Source organism: Drosophila erecta, unplaced genomic scaffold (genome assembly GCF_003286155.1).
Source record: "Drosophila erecta strain 14021-0224.00,06,07 unplaced genomic scaffold, DereRS2 tig00000000-arrow-pilon, whole genome shotgun sequence".
NCBI classification, from domain to species: domain Eukaryota; kingdom Metazoa; phylum Arthropoda; class Insecta; order Diptera; family Drosophilidae; genus Drosophila; species Drosophila erecta.
In genome coordinates this window covers 5295651-5314609 of record NW_020825194.1, presented here as the reverse complement: position 1 = coordinate 5314609, position 18959 = coordinate 5295651, and the positions used below count along the sequence as shown (strand labels likewise).

Below are 18959 nucleotides of genomic sequence, written 5' to 3'. Positions count from 1 at the left end.
CAATGCGACCCACAGCCCATCTCCATTCCCACCAGAAACGCCGACACTGTCTGACTGTCCTGCATGTTGTCCATATCCTTGTTTGTAGTTCCATCGTTTCCATGATGGGTCGGGTCCATCCGTTTCGAGAACTGGTATGCAGCAAGTGTACGGAAATATAAAAGGGTCATCAGTTCTATCGCGTTTCCATTGTGCATTGCTTAACAAAATATTTAAAGTAATTAGCACCGATAATGCAGGCGTACTTAAAATACAGATGTGGAAATGCCGACTGTGATTATGCATTAAACGTATTTATTCCGACTGACTTTTATTGCTGGGTGACTTCAGAGGTATGCAGCGTTCGAATACAAATCCAAGTTTATTCCCTCAGTGAATCAGAACAGAACACGAAGGGACGCCGAGTGACCACAATCCGCGCAAGGGAGCCAGTGGCGTAATGAGGAAAAGTACTTTGCAAAGGGCACCCCAAACTATATATATAAAATCGGCGGGCAGAGATATATGGATAGTTGCTAATTGATATGGAGGCGGGTGTGTGGTTGTGGGGAAGTGCATGATTGATGACCCTGGCCAATGCCCAATCGACCAGGACACGACACTGGATTTGGCCAAACGGGAAGGATACCTAATAATAGTAATTAAATTGGGGCACTTTGCCCGCCCACAACGAATCCACAAGCATTCGCATTGTTCGGCCTAACTTTGACATAGTTTATTGTGTCTGGGAATCGATAAATACTATTGATTTCCACATGTGCCAGCGCCAGCACCTCAAGACACATCGCGCATACGCCCCGTTGTCAGTTGTACACTTCAGCGCCAGAAACTTCAGCGCCATGCGATGCATGTTATCCTTTTGCCGGCGAAATCCACCCCTTTGGGGTGTGTGTTTACACACACTAGGGTGTAATTGGTTTGCGCAGCGGGGCGAACCGAATTATTGTTAATAAGCAAATAAATTGTCCACCAGGACTCGCTGATGGGTTCAAAGAACTTTACTTTGCTGGCATGTACTTGCATACATTTATTATACATTATCTTTTTTAACATACATTTTTTAGATCGTTATTTCTATCTTTTTTTTTTGTTATTTTTATTATTATTTGTTTAGCTTTCTTTGTATTCTATGACTAATTACTTGCATTTCTAGCTTAGGCATTCGACGAGGAAGCCAAAAATGAATATATGACACGAATATGGGTACAGTGACTCGACCTAAAGCTCTCAATTAATGTGCACATTAGTCTAAGTGTGGATTCTGCAGATTATAGAATAAATCAACGACCCCTGATCAGTTTGGCCTGCCATTCTGTGGTGGGTGAAACTTCATGCTGCAAAGAGATGAAATATATATAAATGTTTGATCTAGTTAACAGGGTTATAATGTCACTGAAGCTGTATATACATTTCGGGTTGTAGTCTCAGTCTGATAAGTTTGTCTCTACGAGTCACAATAAACATTCCTTAACTAAAGTCAAATACGTTCGAACGCACAGTTCGAAAATCCTCCCTTAAACATATTTCGCAAACTTCTGATTTGCTGACCTTATACTATCTCATTCAGATGGATGGCAATTTCGAGAACAAGTTTAAGCATTTGGTGAAGGCTGAAAGCAAGGGAATGGCCCTGAAGCTGGTGGGATTCTACGCCGTCGGATGGACTCTGCGCAAGTTGGTCAAGTGAAGCGGTTGTGCCCAGTCTCAAGGATTCCTACAAGTCCCCTGATAGTTGAATGTCCTTCGTTTCTGTTCTGTAGCTATTTTAAAATTGAATGTACGAATAAATATCACATACCTCAATATCACATTGTCGCAGCCATCGACTGGAGAATCCCATGCTGCAGAATCACTTAGTCTTCAAGGCGCACTTGCAGCAGGATGGGATCCGGAAGGATTGCTGCACCACGTCCACTTTGCCATCGTTCTTGATGCTGGCCAGGGTCTGCTGTGTGTAGTGCTGCTTGCAGATGGGATTGTAGTTCTGCGGAAAGTTGGCGGCGAAGTCACAGGGTTGGCCATCTCCTCTGTGGGGAAGGTTTAGCAATTAGCAAGGCCTTTGAAATCTAGCTGCGGTACATTGTACGACTTACTCGCATTCCTCGACCTGAATGGCCTGTTTGTACTCATCGTTATTGACAATGTACTGCCAGGTGTTGTCCGCTACGATGCCCTTTCTCGGGTACACAAGCCTCCTGGTGCTGCTGCAGAGGAATCGCTCGTCCGCGTCACCAAGGCGAGGGCCCACATCCGTGGGCTGAAACTCGTTGCTAAAGAACTTGGCGAAATTGTTCTTCAGCTTGAGGGTGAGGCCTGAAAGGTCCGGGTAGTCGTCCACTTCCGTGCAGAAGGTCTTGGACACGGGGCTGTCACCCTTGGCGCAGGGATTATGTTCCTGGGTGAGATTCCTCAGTGGACGAGGTGGCGATTGTGGAGGCCGATACTTGACTATGGGCGAATCGGGGAAGACAAAGGCTAAAATTAGGCAAGCGCCAAAGGCAGTTGGCCAGTGAGTATGGGATCGATTTAGTAGTTAGTTGTAAGGCATGTTAGAGTATCGAATGTAACTGAGCATACGAGTATAATCAAATATTTTTGGTACTTACTGTCCGATGGATGTCGGGGGGTACTTGGCTGTTCGGATTGCACCTCCGCGTCCGTCCTCTGCAAAGATACGAACGTATCGTTAAAGACCAGATTCAGCTTGCCGTTTGGGGAGCGCTGCACTTTGAAGTACTGATCTGGTTGGATCAGGCTGTGGTACTGATGGTAATGGCGGTTCATTTCGGGGATCGGGGACTGATTCAGATTCAGATTCTGTTTCTGGGGCGGATCGTCGCGCTGGGTGGGTATGGGCATGAAGGGTGCACTGTCCGCGGTCGTCTGTTCGGGTAGAATTCACTCGTGTTAGTCTTTAGCCAGGTGGCAAAATAGGAAGCACAAAGACAACACACAACCCAATAAGAAACCGAATGAGCAGTGAAATGGGGATGCATTATATGGTGAACAATAGTTATAAGAAAGCAGCACCAATTCGTCTCTGAAGCAATCGATCGCCATTGATCTCAGGTACTAGGCGGTGAATCACATCAAAGACGAATTCTTAAAAGGAATCATGCGTTTGCCTAGGTATACACTTACATTAAAGAGGACAACTCCCTCATCATTGGTTATTTTAAAAAGCTCTTTGATGATATGTTCAAAATCCTTGGCCTCGTACTGTAGCAAAAATGGCGAAATAAAAAGACAAGACGATTGACTTTAGTCTCGGTTCAGACGTTTTGACCACACAGACACAAAGGGTTATTAGGAGGTACAGGGTATTTAGCATAAGAATACAACTGGGTCTGTTTCGGGACAGTGTGCTCACACCTGTAAGTAACTAGATGCTGGCTTTCCGGTTCCGTTCTTGCTCATGGATGCCAAAAGGGCATTATATTCTGCCTCTGTTTTCGCTGCCCTCACCTCGGCCTCGTGTCGCTTCGATAATTGGATATTGATATAAACTATCTGAAAGATACAGGTGAGAGTTTTGTTTGCGGTTCATCAGCATTGCCAAGACAACGGTCTATATATATTCGTGGGTCGCTGCTCGGGCTCGTTTGTTTGTCACTCTCTCTATTGTCGGCACTACATTTGCTTATTCGAAAAGTTTGAACAGCTGTTTTCTGGGCAAGCGCAGTTTTCTCCCGCCATCGGCTCTATAGTTCTGTTGAGTTAGGACCCGAACCTATATATAACACAGCAAGATAAAAGAGCCAAAATCTGAGTTGATAATTTCCGGAAGAGTTGCTCATAACTTACTTAGCAACTGGAAATCGAGAGAGATTATCGCAAATCATTTCAATATCAACGCAAGCAGTAATAAACTGATAAGTCTATAGGCAGCCGATCCTTAGGAAAAAATTTACGGCCGAAATAATCAAACCGGAAGCCAATAGTAACAGTTGCTTTTAATGTTCTGATAATCCGAAGACTTATCAGCACTTTGTGTGCTATTCCTTAAATACTTGTATGGCATAAACATATACGCAGTGGGATGAAAACGCCTTGATAATAGTCTCTAAGCTTAAGAAGTCTTCTTAATATGATTAATTTCTCGAATTAAGTGCCCAAAATCTTCAAAGGAATTTGTTCAAATTAAAATTAGGTTTCGATGAGCACGTATTAAACTCGATTTTAGGTGCCAACCCATCGGAACTTGATTGCCTGAGAACTTTTGCGATTTCTCGGAAATGTTTTTTCCCAAGCTCGACAATCAATTAGCAATCAACCTTTTTTTAAACGCGCTCATCAGTGTTTTGGGTTGAAGCAAATAAGGCAACTAAGGCAAACATTGGATCGTTTTCCCCCACAGTTTTAGGTTTTCCATGAACCCATTGGAACTTAGCTAGAACTCAAAACGATCTTTGAAACCGGTCCGCTGCGGAATTTGCGGAAAACCGGAAAGACAAAAGTCTCAGGCGCTTTTCAAACGGATTTTGTATTATGCAACGCCATTATTACGGACTAATTGCTTTTCACACAGAGATGATCATCCCATTTGTCGGCAGTAAATTACTTCAAAAGTCGTGTGCAGAATGTCTGGCATTGTTTATGACAATTAATATTATTGTAATGCCATTTATTCTATAGAGAATGAAAATTGCACATAACTTGCTAATGGCCATGTGAACAGGTTTCCAGTCTCCGACTAAATTTCAACTTGAAACTGCCCTTCGGCTAATAGAACTGCTAGAACAACTACGGAAAATCGAAAAAAGCTAAGTAAAAAGCCCATAGCCAGAGATATATTGCAATGATATGACAGTTATGTTAGGCATAGATTAACACGAAACACAAAAAGCAGAAATACAGTCGAACTTTCATAACTGGAACAAGCAACTGTCTCCAAACAAAAATCAAGTTCTGGTCTCAAGCTCTTAAGTTCTTGTCTCAAGAAGACAGCAAATTTGTTAGCTTAAGGACACTTTAACCTTTTATCAGATTCGATGGCAAGCTATTTAAATATTTGCTCTAAACCACAGTTTTGATTATGGAGGTTCGACTGTTTCGGAATTTGGATAGCTTCTCACCGTGGCGAACAAGGCGAACACTAGCAGCAGGATTTTGAACAGCGATATCCACATGGGCGTCATCATGACCGATCTCGGCTCAAGCAACTTGGGTAGTTATAACTATATGGATTCTGTGGACGGCGTGCGTCTGCGTCGGGTTTAGTTATAGTGTGCGAGTATAGCAGGTGATTGGCGGATCGGTGGCGGCTTATACCAATTTTCTTATTTCTACAACTTTGTTATTATAGCGGCGCGCTGCTGCTGCTGCTGCTGCTGCTGCTGTTTTTAGTGATCTGTGTTTTTATGGGCTTGCGTATATAGAAAATAAACAAACTGGCACGACTAAATGTTAATGCCGGGCTTTTATATCGGTAGCTGGTGTTACTGTTGCCGTATTTATTTATAAATATTTTGTGCGGTGGCTCAGTGTGATATGTTGGCTATTCCGTTTTGTTTGTTTCCTTTGCACGTTTGCGAGTCACAGGCAGACACTTCAATTAGTCGGTTTGCTTTTCACTTTAGTTTCGCTCTCGCCGCTTTGGGGGAACCGTTTTCGGTTTTCGGTTTTCGGTTTTCGGATTTCGGATTTCGGATCGGGGTCTCTGATGAAATGCCGCGGTATACTGATATATTGATTATAACTGATTTGGCCTAAAGCAGGGGCAATCCACGTTATCCAAGTAGAGCTGATCGCAGGATAGGTGCGTCCGGTACTTTTCGGATCTGTGCGCCGGCTTTGAGTGACACGAAAAGCGCGAGATGCCTGCGCTTTTATGGACGCGAAACCATCTGCCACCGATCTTGGGATTATAGCGACGCGCGCTGGGGTTTTCCGGTCAGATCGAGAGTTTCACCATATCTCCCCGGGCGTGCAGAGGGTTAAGCATTAGCCAAGTTCGATTTCGACTGGGATTTCGATTTCTCGCGATCGAGAACACACGACAGCGAGAGCGCACGTCTGGGAGGCAACTGAAAAGTGGACCCCAAAGGCCGACTCGGCTGCTCCCCAAACAATTGCTCCGTGCTTAAGTGCAGCTTTAAGCAAGTTTGCGAGAGTGCGAGCGGGAGCGGGCGCTGTGCGCGAGCGAGACGCCTGGCAGGGGGTGCGAGCGAGATGGGTAGAGAGAGCGGTCGAGCGAGGCAGCGAGGGAGCGGGGGAGCGGGACGCCTGGGCAAGCGGTCCGCGATTTTATCACAGCTGACTGGAGCGGCACTACTAAGTGCGCCTGCTTCACGAAAAACTTTGCCAGCAATTGTCTGAATCATCTTACACTTGGAGAAAAGTGTGCGTGTCAAACTACCACTTCAAAAAGGAGCACTGTTGTTGAACCAAATACTTATGACTTGGACTTTATAAGTTATATCAAAAAAGTTATACGGTATGAACAATACTAGTATATTTTTTGGCGATATTAAATTGTTACAAAAAGCTAGTTTTTTTTCTCATAGTTATTCATCATAGCTTCCTTGAACTTTAGTACAAAATTTATGTTTTTTTGGCATTTGACGAGCAAATGTCACTTCGTTATCGCGTAATTTATGAAACACATATGAATTATTAGGACCTAAAAATTTAAAGCAACCACACAGTAACGATTTGCATGTCAGAGCTTTGTTTTAAACTAGCGGTATCAGTAGTTGGTTATCTGGGAAGTCAATCAAAACTGCATTTGGATGATAGGCCGGCTTTGAAAGCAATGTATACTCTTCAAAAATACACAACGAGAAACTTGCCCTTTTCGTCGACCTATTTTAGTAATTAAGCATTATCTGTCCACTTGTTATTGAGCATCCCAGATTAGAGATTTATTGCTTTTTTAATTGGTACAAAAAAAGAGCCCGCCAGAGTCTAGAACCACGGCTAAATGGAAACTTAGTTTATGCGCACCCAGAAAATGCATAAATAAAGTAATTAAAGGTGTTCAAAGCTATCTCCCTTTTACTGCCCAAAAATTTCCCCAAACTGAAAATACCCATGTGTGAGTTGATTACCACCTTCTCTTTCGGGCTAAACCCGCCAAGCGTAGGGCTTCTCACAGTCGGCCAAGTTGACCTTTTGCCGGCCAACACCTGTTGCTGCTGAAAGTAAAAGTGCTGCCGGACAAAGCTCGCCGGCAAAGCTCTCAGATCGCACTTGCTCTCGGCACCACCACCAATGAAACTATGCCCACGATGGAGCCCATCTAATGCCTCAAATACATTTGGTATTCCGAGCGGGCGCCGTACACGTCAGTTCCGTTGGCGCACGCGTCATGGGAGTCACAGATTGGAATCGCTTTAATTAGCCAGCAAGTCGCCGCCTTGGAGCGTGCTGGGCGTTGGGAAAGATGGTGACTCAATTGGTATTTCCGAGTGCGCTGGATAAAAACCGCATCTTAAAGTCACACACTGCAAATATTCGCCATGTAAGCGGCATCTGACGCAGTCGAGCAGCCGTTGAATGAATGGATCTTTCTTGGGTGTATGTTAATGGCACACAGTGGATGTCGTTCGCCCTGGGAAAAGGGGAACTGCTTTAAAGAATATGTTTTACTTGGCCATATATACTCATAGCTGACTGATTTAAGGCCATTTCGCGGAACCGTCAGCTTCACAGTTGATTCACAAGAATTTCTTTATCGATATGCACGTAATAAAATGCAATGAAGGGGAACAGTATCGTGTAAGTAGATATACGTGATCGAAAACTAAATTGCTTGATGATGAAATTTTTATTATTTAATGCCCCGTCTATATCTGTTCTTTTAAATCGCGTTTATTATTTGCTTCCAAGAAATCAATGAAGTCAATTAAATCATCAACTGAGCGAAACTTGAATGAATCTGCTTGCATACTTTGGGGATCTACTAAACATGAGGAGCATATACTTGGGCGGCTTCAAAATTGTGTTTAAGTCAGCCAAGTTAATGAATTTAATTTCAGCTAGCACTATCCTAAATGTTAATTTGAAATGCATTTAGCAGTTAAAATTTTGGTAGCACTTAGACTACTTCATTAATTACTTTCAGTGAAGCCGCTAAAATTACAACTTATTAGTAACCATTGAATCATACGTTTGTCTAAGAACTTACGTTTTTTAAAAGGTCAAGACTTTTTACAATGTATTGCCATAGTTGTAATGTGGTCAACTTTGTCTAAGAACTTACGTATTAGAAAAGGTCGAGACTTTTTACAATGTTTTGCCATAGTTGTAATGTTAATATAAGTGTAGATTAAATTTAATGAGCAAAAATAGGCTTCTAATTTCAGAGGAGCCATAACTTTTCAAACAGTAGATAATTATAAGATTCGCGATCCTAATCATCATTTGTTCGTTTAAAGTAACAAATGAAAACCACACAGCTAAAGTAATTGAAGTGCCATTTTCCCAACTTGATTCAATTAGCTTAATAGTTATTTATCTAGAGGGAAACGAGCTCATTTAGGGCACCCATTAATCGATGTGGCACCTTGGCGATCCAGACGAGCGGCAGATTGGCCAATGGGGCGAGGATGGCCCAAAAGTCAGGCCAAGTCAAGCGAGCCAGCTCATAGGTCAAGTTAACGCGAAAATGGTGAAATGGTGAAATAGTGAAATAGTGAAATACGCTTAATGACAGCCTGCTCATACATGTGTGTCCAAGTGGTCGCAGTATTGCGGTGTGTGTCCGTCCGACTGAATAAATAATGAAATTGCATTGCACATTCAATAAAATATATTCAAACGGGCACAATTAAAGCGGCACGGCACCTGAGAAAAATGTGGACGCACCGCTTTGCAAAATGCTATTTCAGCCATGACAGCAAAACACGCCAGCGTGTTTCTTGTGCGTTCGCCTCGAAAATAAACATTCGAAACAGGCAACCAGGACGAGATCGCGGCAGCAGCTGTTGCTCAATTTGTCGGAATAGGCCGATTCGATTGCATCATAGCCATAATCTCGGCAGTATTATATTTTGACAGTGGAGCAACGGGGGCATGAAAAATGGAGATGCCCCTTGCTGGAGTGCTAGGCAAATATAAATCCAAGCGCCTGGCATGCTTTCACTTTTTTCCTGCCCAGCTGGCTGGCGTCCCATATCCATATAGATCCAAATAATGCACCAAATTCCCCTCAACCAGACACACAAATAAAACATAATAGAAATCGGCCAAAAAAACGACGAAAACGGGTTCATTTCCGATATGGATTTCAGATATTTTTGTCCCCGGCACAGCCGAACATTTGCGAATTTGAAGTTGAAGTTCATTGCGCAACTAACGAGCAACTGCAGCAGGAAGTCGAGGAAGTGGAGTGGACTTTGGTGGCTTTGCTGTTCGATGGTCGATGCTCGGGTATTTTCTAGCATTTCCCAATGCGCAGCGGCCTGTTATCGCACTTCACGTTACACTCTGAAAACTTTTCCCAACACATTTTTACATTGCGCCTATTTATTTTTGCCTGCTTGCTTTGCCAATTGCCCCACGTCAATTAACAAGCAAAAAAAAAGGCGCAACACTAGCAGCCGAGGAAAACCCATGAAAAGTGAGTGAAAAATTAAAAGCACATGTGTGTTTTTGGCCTCGTACTTCGGCTGGATGATGATATAAAAAGATAGAAAAAACCCGAACGCCATAATGGCAGGAAGTGGCACTCTGGAGTCCGGCGCCTTATATATTTATTTATGAGAAGACCCAGGACATGCATTCCCGTGACAATAATGAATTTATTTTAATTGTAGACTTATTGCAATCCAGTATTATATCATCACTTCTTTCATCTGTCATGAGCCGTTATAAATTGTATGTTAAATCCAATCGGTTACTTCCTTCCTTTTTAAATTTGTCCGGTTGTCGTTCGATAGTTTTTCTTTTTTAACGATGCGGTGGCGTATACGCAATATTGGGTGCGGGCCATTGTTGAGTTGAATTGGATTCACTTTCTGTGCATTCAACTTGAACTGAGTGGCCACATTATCGGTTCGGCGGAAACTTAACTTAACCACGAATTATACCGATCGGAAAACATTTATATCTCCCATCTCCGCTCTTTAAGTTGACAACCCAATAAACAGTGGCTAAAATAAGCAAACATTTTTAAGAAAACAATTTGGAGAGGTCAAAATGAGATTATTGGATTTTCCACGAATTGCAAATGGCCTTCAGCTCAGATTTTTCCGCTCAGTAATTAGGTTTTATCATAAACAAATTTTTGGAAATATTAAATAGCGTTTTTATGCAAACTTAGAATAACCCAAAGTGGTAATATTCTTAAAGTAATGTCTTACATTGTATTTTCATGTTTTTCTGCGCCATAATTTGTAAGCACTTTTTTCATCATAGGGTATTACCACTTAAAACCCTTTTACGGCAGCTACCGCCTCCAATTGCAATTATCTTGTCCCATTTGTATATATTCGCCGGCTATTACATGAGTCGGGGTTTTTCTTCTTATTTTCATTTTCATTATTTTGCTGCTGTTTGGTTTGTACCGTCTTGTTTTCCTTTTGCTGTTTAACAAATTTACAGTTTGTTAACTACGAGTGCTTAAGTATTATGTTTGGCCCAGGTTTTCTTCATGCTCATTTCGCGTTTTGCATTTATGCAGTTGAAGCTGCAGTTGCTATTGCAGTTGCAACTTCAGTTGGCAGTTGCAGTTGGTCGGTCTGGGCCCATTTCACTTTCGGTTAGATAACCGCAGTCCAGTAAGAGGTGGGGATTTTTCGAGTCGTGGATTTGCCTACGTAGGACTTACCCATTTGGTCCGACTTTGTCACCAGGGAATGGAGACAGGCAGACAGGCAGGCATCTTACAAATATCCATTGTTAACCCCAGCATTGTTAGCCTTAATTGTGTGGCACGCTTACAAATGAAGCGCTTCTGACATAGTGACAGTGAACTCTTACCAAGCGGAGGGCCTAAAGGCTGACTTGCACTCATTTGTCGCAACATTAGATAATGACTTGCCCTCAAGTTCGCATTGTGTTGATATTTGGGAATTCAGTTTTGGAGTTTGCGGTTGAAGGCTCTCATCAGCAACGTACTTGAGTTCAAGGTTGTCGCTCTCCAAAAGTCAGAGATTAGAGATCTTGCTAGCTTTGGGTCAAGAATATATAACGCTACTGAAGGAGCGAATTTACACGATTTAGAATTTACACACTCAAAATTAGTAGACTCAACCTAATTTATATTCCTATCTGCTTATGGCACAACTTATTTCTATAATGTCTATAAATTATTTCTTAAGATCTTGATTCAATCCACAAATATATTGCAAAATGTGGCTAGTTAATCTAACTGCCACGGATTACATAACATACAAATAGTATTATGGTACAAAAGAAGTAAAATCTTAGAATATTTCCAAAGCAAAATAGTGTCCTTGCTTTACTTCTTTCGATACCAACTTTTCCATTAGCGATCACACCATTTCAAGTTCGTTGCCTCAGTCTTTCGATTGGGCCATGTCAGAAAACAAAGCCAACAGTGATGTTTTTTGAGCAGTCGAACACGTTTATGCCACCGAACTTAATGAGCCGCATTGCAGTTTTCGGATTGCCACATGTGGATAACACCGATGCCGATGCCACTCGAAACGCATTGAACCCCAGACACTCGTTTGTGGCCAAGAGGCTGTCAAGAAAATGTCGGCAATGCTGCCGAAAAAATATAAAATAAATTGTAACACAAAAAGAGCAGGAAAGAGAGGGCAACACTCTTAACCCCTCGACTAAGAGCGTTCGAGAAGACCCCCAAAACCGCTCAAAATGCACTTCATTGGCGTCTCTCCGGTGATTTCTTTAAATAAGCCGCACAACGCGATTTTCGAGCACAGTTCGAGCTCAGACGTTGCCGAGATATAGCCGCAGCTACAATCCCCAGATCGGGAGACTCGAATCGGTGAAAGAAAGTGGAGAGTGAAATTTTGTGTGCGCTGCAAACCGCTGAGACGAATGCCGATGACAAAACAAACGTGAAGCGAAACGGTTCGAAATCGAAGTAAAAAAGTGCGGCGGCCAAAAGTGCCAATTGCAAGTGGCCAAGTGAAGAAAGTTGATGTGAGGAGGAGACAGCGCTTAAACATAGTTTAAAAATAAAATACAACGAGGACGTCATCGGTAAAAGTGAATTTTGATCTCAATTAGCCGCCCAGCTAATCGAAGGCCCAATTTGAGCTAAATCCACGAAAAACGCAGGAGCACGAAATGAAGGTAAGTCACAGGATAGAGCAAGTGAAAGTTGATCCGAATACTGGACTAATTGAGCGGTCTAATCTTGGCAATACTTCTCCTCCCCCTCCCCTGCATACCTGCTCATATCTAGTTTATGCAATTTCTTTGGCAAACAAGTTCAAGTGCAAGGCATTCTGCACCGAAACCCGTTTCATGTTGGCCACACATCGCTGACGCTATTAGCTAAGCCTCAGAGCTGCGTGATGTCTATCCCGCGGTCTCGCATAAGTGACTAATAGAGATGCTTTCATTACGCAACAAATGGATAACCCAAAAATCCCAATCGATGCTTCAGTGCACTCCCAGAGCTGGGCAGATTGAGCTTTTTGATGTAGACCTTCATTCGCTCGGAACCTTATGTCATGACTCGCAAGAAGCGATGACCATTTGACCGAGTGCGAAGGTAAATGTCGTGCATAATTATTATGTCAGACCCGTTGGCTTCTACCCGTCAGCGGGTTGCTTTCGAAAACGTTAAGAAATTTGAATATGGCCAGGTGATGCTATGCCAAACGGAAAACGAAGACGAACCAGGTGAGGCGAGGCACACGTAGCGACAATAAACGAGTTCGTAAACCGAACCTACCGCAATTAAGTTACCAGTCAAAGTTGAGGTAGTTAGATATAAATATATAGTGTAGGCATTCTGCTCATCGACCATTAAGCAATAATATTATGCTAATTATTTGTGAACACGGAATAAGAGAGCGAATGTTTTTCGGCCACAAAGCCGGCAAATACAACACTTTCACTCTCTGGCCAGACAAAATATTGGCCATAACAATGAGCAAACAGAAAAAGAAAACAACAAACAGTGTCGGCCAACTAAAAAAACCCATCAAAGAGAAGAGGCTAGGATGGTAAAATGGATTTTGGCCAATATTGGCCAATAGTTCAATATGCCAATGGATTCAAACGAATTTTGCACACAAATTGCACATCGTTAATTACTCAGCTGAACCATTAATAATAATTGTATCCAGCAATTAACTTTCAATTATTTTCTGCCACTGTTTTATTATGTTTCTGCTTATGCAATCCCAAAACGAAGAACAATATTTATTTTGATTAATCAGTGCATTTGTATGCAGATTGCAATTGGCCAATTGTTTGGGCCATGGCTAGGGCAATTAATGCATTGTATAAGATATCACAACATATTTGGCCAGTCATAATGGCGGTTGCGCCATCGCGAGGAGAAAGGCTGCCAATTCGATTAATATTTTTCGAGGCGGTTCCACTTTAACCCAAATAAAAAACTAATTTAAAACGCATTTGTCAAAAATATCAATAATCGATACGCTGACCGAAATCTGGTTCAATTTCAAGATAATATTTCACAAAGTTTATAAGTGGATTACACAAATCAATGACCAAAAATAAGGCCAACGTAATATCAACAAATGTTTCCTACAATTTCGTAAAGCAATTTACTGAAAGGAAATGATTACCACTCACGAACATTTATAGCACTTAGCAAAAACGCGGAGGAAAAAAAAGATATACATACGAGTATATTTGATGAGGTTTAAAACCGCATCAAGATTTTATCAACGTTTTGGAAAGTCAATTATGTAGTTATTTAATTCCCATTTTCCTAAACCACTTTTTTCTTAATCACTTAAACGTTTTCATTCACTGCCTACAATTATAAATATAACTCTAGTTCAGGCATATAATTTAAAAAGTATAACGTTTTGATCAAAAAACTAAGGAATTAATGAATTAGTAATTCCGCACGATTGCGATAACGATAAATATTAATGATAAAGATTAAGTAGATTCCTCGGAGCATTCGCCTCAATAGCAATTAGCATATTGGCAGGTTGATGGAGCATGAAACGGCAGCGAATGCCGCAAGTCAAAGCATCGTCATAGCTTCGCTCTTGGCCAAATTGGTTATGACCATTACCGCCCATCCACCCCCGCCTATAAGCCCAGCCCGCTCAACTGTAAACCGAGTAATATGGGGGTAAGGATGAGGGGTCTGCTTTTAGTGGGTTCGCATACTCAGATCGAGGATTATGACTTAAATTTGTATATTGGCGGTAAGTGGCAGATTATGATTGCACATGGTGTGTGCGTGTGTGTGTGCCAGTTGACAAATGAGTGCACAGATGTGGCAAGCGGACAAAACCAGCAACAAAAAAGCGATGGTGGTGCAACCGCTGCAGAGACACATTTCGGCAATTGAATTTCCTTGTCGTCTACAGCTTTTGTTGGAGCTGTCATGTAAAATTTGAATAGATTTCCAAAGGTATTGCAAAACGTACTCCCGGCTTACAAATTGGGTGCTCTACTTTGGGCACTTCATGTTTGGCAAATTAACTAATTTATTTTACCACATATAGGTCTTCAGCCTAAGTCTTCTGCTGGTGGCCGCCCTGCCTCTGATGTGCCACGCCCTCCCAGCTAGCGATAAGTCCCTTTCCCTGGAAGACACAGATCTGGACAATGAGCCGGGCGAGAGTGTGAAGGAGTCGCAGGTGCAAAAGCGGTCCGGCAGCTTCGACTATGTGGCGCACCTGAAGTCCGGCCTGCTGTCCGGCATTGGCCAGGCCTCCGCCTCAATCGCCTCTGGCAGTTCCGGCGGAAGCAGCGGTGGCGGGGACAGCTACAAGTCCCACGAGATTGTGGTCCATGTAAGTTGACAGCGACATTTCTCGAATCCTCTATGCGGTTGGCCATTTGCTCAGCCATTTTAAATCGAAATCAAATATATGTAATTAATGCATTCCACATTTCCAGGGCAACTCGGTGGACTACGACCCCTGGTCGTTCAAGAAGTCCGTGCTGAACACCATCTTCCAGGCGGTCAAGGCCATCACCGGCGGGGTCACCGCACTCAAGGGTCAGCTGATCAAGGGCAGCGGATACGCGCTGAGTGCGGGCGGCAACCTGGTGGCCGCCGGCGGAGACAAGGTCACCGACGTGGGCAAGTCCATCATCAACTCGGCGCACATCAACTCGCACACCTACGCCACTAGTCACTCCTCCTCCGGCGGCGGTCTGTTCGCCAAGCTGACCGCCTTGTCGGGCGGCTCCTCCGGCGGCAGCAGTGTCCACAAGACCGTCTCCGCTCCTGGACCCGTCGTGCATCACGAGAGTAAGTACACTCAGAGAACACATAAGTTACCAAGAACTACAAGTTTGCACACTCGATAATAGGGACTTATAGCAAATATAAAGCAACTCCCTTGTTGTGCAGCAGGCACTCGTATACAAAGAAATTGGACTAGGTCGCGATACTTTACTATTTATTCCAATGCATATGCCACTGTCCATTGGACCATGAAATCAAAACATATTGTCTTTCGCTTACGTAACCCGGCTGCTGAACTAGATGCATGACAATTAAGCCGCCTAATAACCAGCACAGCCGCACCTGGCCAAAACGGAAGAGGCAACTCCCAGCTCCGATTTGGCAGCAGATCCAATGGCCAAATCAGAGCATGGAGCGTGCAATGAACCTGGCCAGGCCGGCAACTTTCGTTTTCGCCAGCAACCCGTTCCGCCGCCATCTGCGTCTGCGTTCCACTTTACCCCACTAAATGTCTCCGCATTTGTCTCGTTGCAGCCATCACCACGTACGAGATACCCACCGGCCACGCCAGCTACGGTCCGCCATCGAAGCCCCCCTCCTACAGCAGCGCCACCCACCAGTACCTCCCGCCGGTGGGCGGGGCCAGCTACAGCGGCGGGGCGCCCTTCAGCGTGAGCCACCCGGCGGCCTTCGAGTCGCCGCCAAGCAATTACCTGCCATCGGCCTATGGACAAGATGGTGCGTAGTAACGGGTCTGGAGTAACAGAACCCTCCGGGTCTGTTCTAAACAATCTCCACTGTACATACTCTGCTTTGCTAACAGAATTTGGTGCTGGTTTTCAATCTGATTATCCATAGGAATAATATTCTATCTATGGATCAACTTGTACTATACTGCTTGTAAATACGATTATTCAAAAATATTAAGTTTGTACATATTTTCTCCAACTTAAGTTATCTTTATATGGAAGGCATAAGGCTTTTGACGAACATAGTCAAAGTAATTGCTGAATTTCTAGAAGTGTATCCCAAAGATGACAATGACAGGCGTTGGCTTGCAATCGCAAATCACCCAGCTTTATTTGCATACTCAGCCGCCCCGCCCCCAAATCCCATCTCATTTCCGCACACAGCAAACAACGAGAAGAAAGTGAAAGCACCATCATCAGTTGCACATAGCTCGTGAAGACGAGGCAGAAACCGAGATACATTGTAAATACTGTAGATATTAACACTGCCAGTCGAAATCTCTCCTTGTGCGCCTCTGATGTATGGTCAGGCTGGAACTTGTTCCAATGACACATTTCCTAGGCTAAGTTTATTTGATTTTTTAACACATTGCGCAAGCGCACATAAGTCGATTCATTGTATATAAAGACATGCGAACATGTTTCAATAATTTGTCATATCTTACATTAGTCCGTTAACCACCAATAGTACTTAAGCGAGTTGTACAGATATTAATGGGGCCATTTGCAGTGGCCACATGTCGCATACTTGATAAAGTTGCGCATACGTATTTAGCCAATGGCCCATTAAAGAGTCTAGCGAAACCTTCAATGAAACGCGGATTATCGACTATCCTCATCAGCTAACCAAAACTAAAACCGGAATTCATCTACGATCATCCTGCAAAACAACTTCAAGCTGCCCAGAAATGTACAAAATGTGTAAAGTAAACCAATCATTTTGTATAAAGATCTAAACTCATCTAACACAACAAGAACAGTTAACAGAAAAAATTAAATTTCTTTAAAAGTAACGAACCTCTTCGCGTCTTGCAGAATTAGTAGCATAATCATTTAGAGTCAGAATATAATCAGCTAATTTGTTAATTGCTAAATTTGTTTTTCCATTTACAAAAGCAAGATGATGAACAGTTTTCATACTTTTGAAATACACCCACCGACTCTTACATAAACAGACCAAGCCAAGTGTAAATACCCAAACATAAAAACGCAAATATTTAATTTAGTCAATCTAATGAAATCTCATTGCATACACACCTCGACAACAACAACACCACCACCACAACAAACAACCACATACACCCACCACATACGCCACTCAAAACGACAACCACAAAACGGCAGCGATCAGCGCAAATAGCAATGACTTTAACATCTATGGCCACTCCAAGCTGTCGGATGAGGAAGCCCGAAAGGCGGCGGCGCAGCTCCAGGAGATCCTCAGCTTGCTGCCCAACGGGAAAACTGAGTACACAGCCTCCAAGACAGTGGCTTTGGATACAGGTTTGCCAACGGGCACGGGCTTGGAACAGGCTGAGGTTTATAACAGCTATGGCATACCGCTGCCCAGTAACCTAGGCACCTTGGAGTCCCTATCGCACACAGAGTCCATAACAGCTGCCTATAATCCGGCCTCAAAGAATCCGGCGGATGTGTACCACCAGATGGCCAAGCGCCCGTCCGCCGAGGAGCTCTACATCCAGAAGCATCCCAACGAGGGTTACGACTACTCGCCACCCGCAGCTGCGGCCCCGCCACCGCAGGCTGCTGCGGATTACCGGGTGGAGAACTACCACGCCACCAAGACTAATGCCCTCAAGGATCTGTCGCCCATTATAGCCGCCTTGGAGGTGGCCAAACGGAAGGGAAACAGCCACGGCAGCGGGCCAGTCTACTCCATTGAGAAGCAGGTGCACAAGCAGTCGCCCCACTTCCAGTACCTGCCGCCAGTGGTGCAGAAGTCCAAGTACGTGTACAGTGCACCACCGCACCACCAAGGACACAGCGGTGGCTACAAGGTGCGCCGCCAGGTGGCGGGCGGCAAGCACACGAAGCGCGTCTTCCGGCCGCAGGACTACGAGATACAGGATCCACTGATGTTCAACCGCGTGCTGGAGATCTAATGGGATGGCCCCGGTTCTTAGCTTATAGTCCTCTAAGTCATGTGCAGCATTTACCTATAAATTATTTATGTTCTCGTTATCGCAAACGCAATCGCAATCGTAATCTAATTAATTATTTATTGAGCTTCCCAGCGATGGTTGGCAATAAAGCGCGCCATTGAATTTGCATCCGAATGCCTAAGCACAGCATGCTCCAAAAGATCCCCAGCACCACCAATCACCCACCCACCCCTCTCTTCTCGCACACCCACTTTCCTGCGCTGCTGCACCACCACACATTGAATCGGGAACCCTTTTCTCACCTCTCACCGATCTCTTTGCAGTCTACCATCAGTAGAGGACGATGAGGAAGCTGTGGACCGCGCCCAGTCCATCTCCACGTATCCTAGAGTTAGTCAAACCGTTCCTGTCTATTTCGAATCTATCTGCTGTCACTCTCCCCCATTCTAAACACACTTTCGATTTGAAGAACCTCGTTAAGGGCCTGTCAGAAACTTCAGTTGGCATTAATTGAACTTCCCCATCTTACCTTTAAGTATTTAAATTAAATAAATCGTTGATTAAACACCGAGTCTTTTATTGTCGGCTCGGGAAATTCACAAATTTACTTTTAGCCTAACAGTATGCTTCAAAATCCGAACAACACCACGTAAAATTTATGTAAAAGCGTGGTCATTTCATACACACTCAGCACTACATTTATAAATATATTATTTTAAATACATTACTTTAGTACCACGTAATTAAAATATATCGCAGAATGTATCAATCTGTTATTAATAATCAGATTAGGAA

At 43.6% G+C, this 18959-nt stretch overlaps 3 protein-coding genes across 16 annotated transcripts; 2 read left to right on the top strand and 1 right to left on the bottom strand.

Annotated features, from left to right (window-relative positions):
- Window positions 1-983: 983 nt before the first annotated feature.
- LOC6555084 (protein spaetzle) lies at window positions 984-6091 on the bottom strand. Of its 13 annotated transcripts, XM_026983853.1 has the most exons (8): window positions 5076-6091; window positions 3373-3510; window positions 3142-3219; window positions 2728-2883; window positions 2607-2664; window positions 2094-2475; window positions 1799-2027; window positions 984-1334 (listed from the first exon to the last, which is right to left on the bottom strand). In XM_026983853.1, exons 1-7 carry the CDS (start codon window positions 5139-5141, stop codon window positions 1850-1852), a joined length of 1056 nt encoding a protein of 351 aa, XP_026839654.1. In that variant the 5' UTR covers window positions 5142-6091; the 3' UTR covers window positions 984-1334; window positions 1799-1849. The 13 variants fall into 13 exon arrangements, with proteins under 13 accessions (XP_026839654.1, XP_026839652.1, XP_026839653.1 ...); XM_026983851.1 differs by having other exon boundaries at window positions 2607-2883; XM_026983852.1 differs by having other exon boundaries at window positions 2094-2448; window positions 2607-2883.
- Window positions 1200-1805, top strand: LOC26526709. Its single transcript, XM_026975835.1, has 2 exons — window positions 1200-1208; window positions 1478-1805. The coding sequence occupies exons 1-2, from the start codon at window positions 1200-1202 to the stop codon at window positions 1685-1687; spliced, it is 219 nt and encodes a 72-aa protein (XP_026831636.1). The 3' UTR covers window positions 1688-1805.
- Window positions 6092-11823: 5732 nt separating the features above from the next.
- LOC6555083 lies at window positions 11824-18855 on the top strand. 2 transcript variants are annotated; one of them, XM_015153531.2, is made up of 5 exons: window positions 11824-12228; window positions 14601-14891; window positions 14998-15355; window positions 15827-16030; window positions 18488-18855. In XM_015153531.2, the coding sequence occupies exons 1-5, from the start codon at window positions 12223-12225 to the stop codon at window positions 18499-18501; spliced, it is 873 nt and encodes a 290-aa protein (XP_015009017.1). In that variant the 5' UTR covers window positions 11824-12222; the 3' UTR covers window positions 18502-18855. The 2 variants fall into 2 exon arrangements, with proteins under 2 accessions (XP_015009017.1, XP_001981599.2); XM_001981563.3 differs by lacking the exon at window positions 18488-18855 and adding an exon at window positions 17386-18255.
- The last annotated feature ends 104 nt before the right edge of the window (window positions 18856-18959 follow it).

Excerpts from the sequence above, each read along its gene's own strand:
- LOC6555084 (XM_026983851.1), bottom strand. The coding sequence starts at position 5,141 with ATGATGACGCCCATGTGGATATCGCTGTTCAAAATCCTGCTGCTAGTG. Across the intron at positions 3,511-5,075 it reads TGTTCGCCTTGTTCGCCACG|ATAGTTTATATCAATATCCA; the intron begins GTGAGAAGCTAT and ends TGTATCTTTCAG. Across the intron at positions 2,028-2,093 it reads ATTCAGGTCGAGGAATGCGA|AGGAGATGGCCAACCCTGTG; the intron begins GTAAGTCGTACA and ends CCTTCCCCACAG.
- LOC6555083 (XM_001981563.3), top strand. Across the intron at positions 14,892-14,997 it reads CCCACGAGATTGTGGTCCAT|GGCAACTCGGTGGACTACGA; the intron begins GTAAGTTGACAG and ends CCACATTTCCAG. Across the intron at positions 15,356-15,826 it reads ACCCGTCGTGCATCACGAGA|CCATCACCACGTACGAGATA; the intron begins GTAAGTACACTC and ends GTCTCGTTGCAG.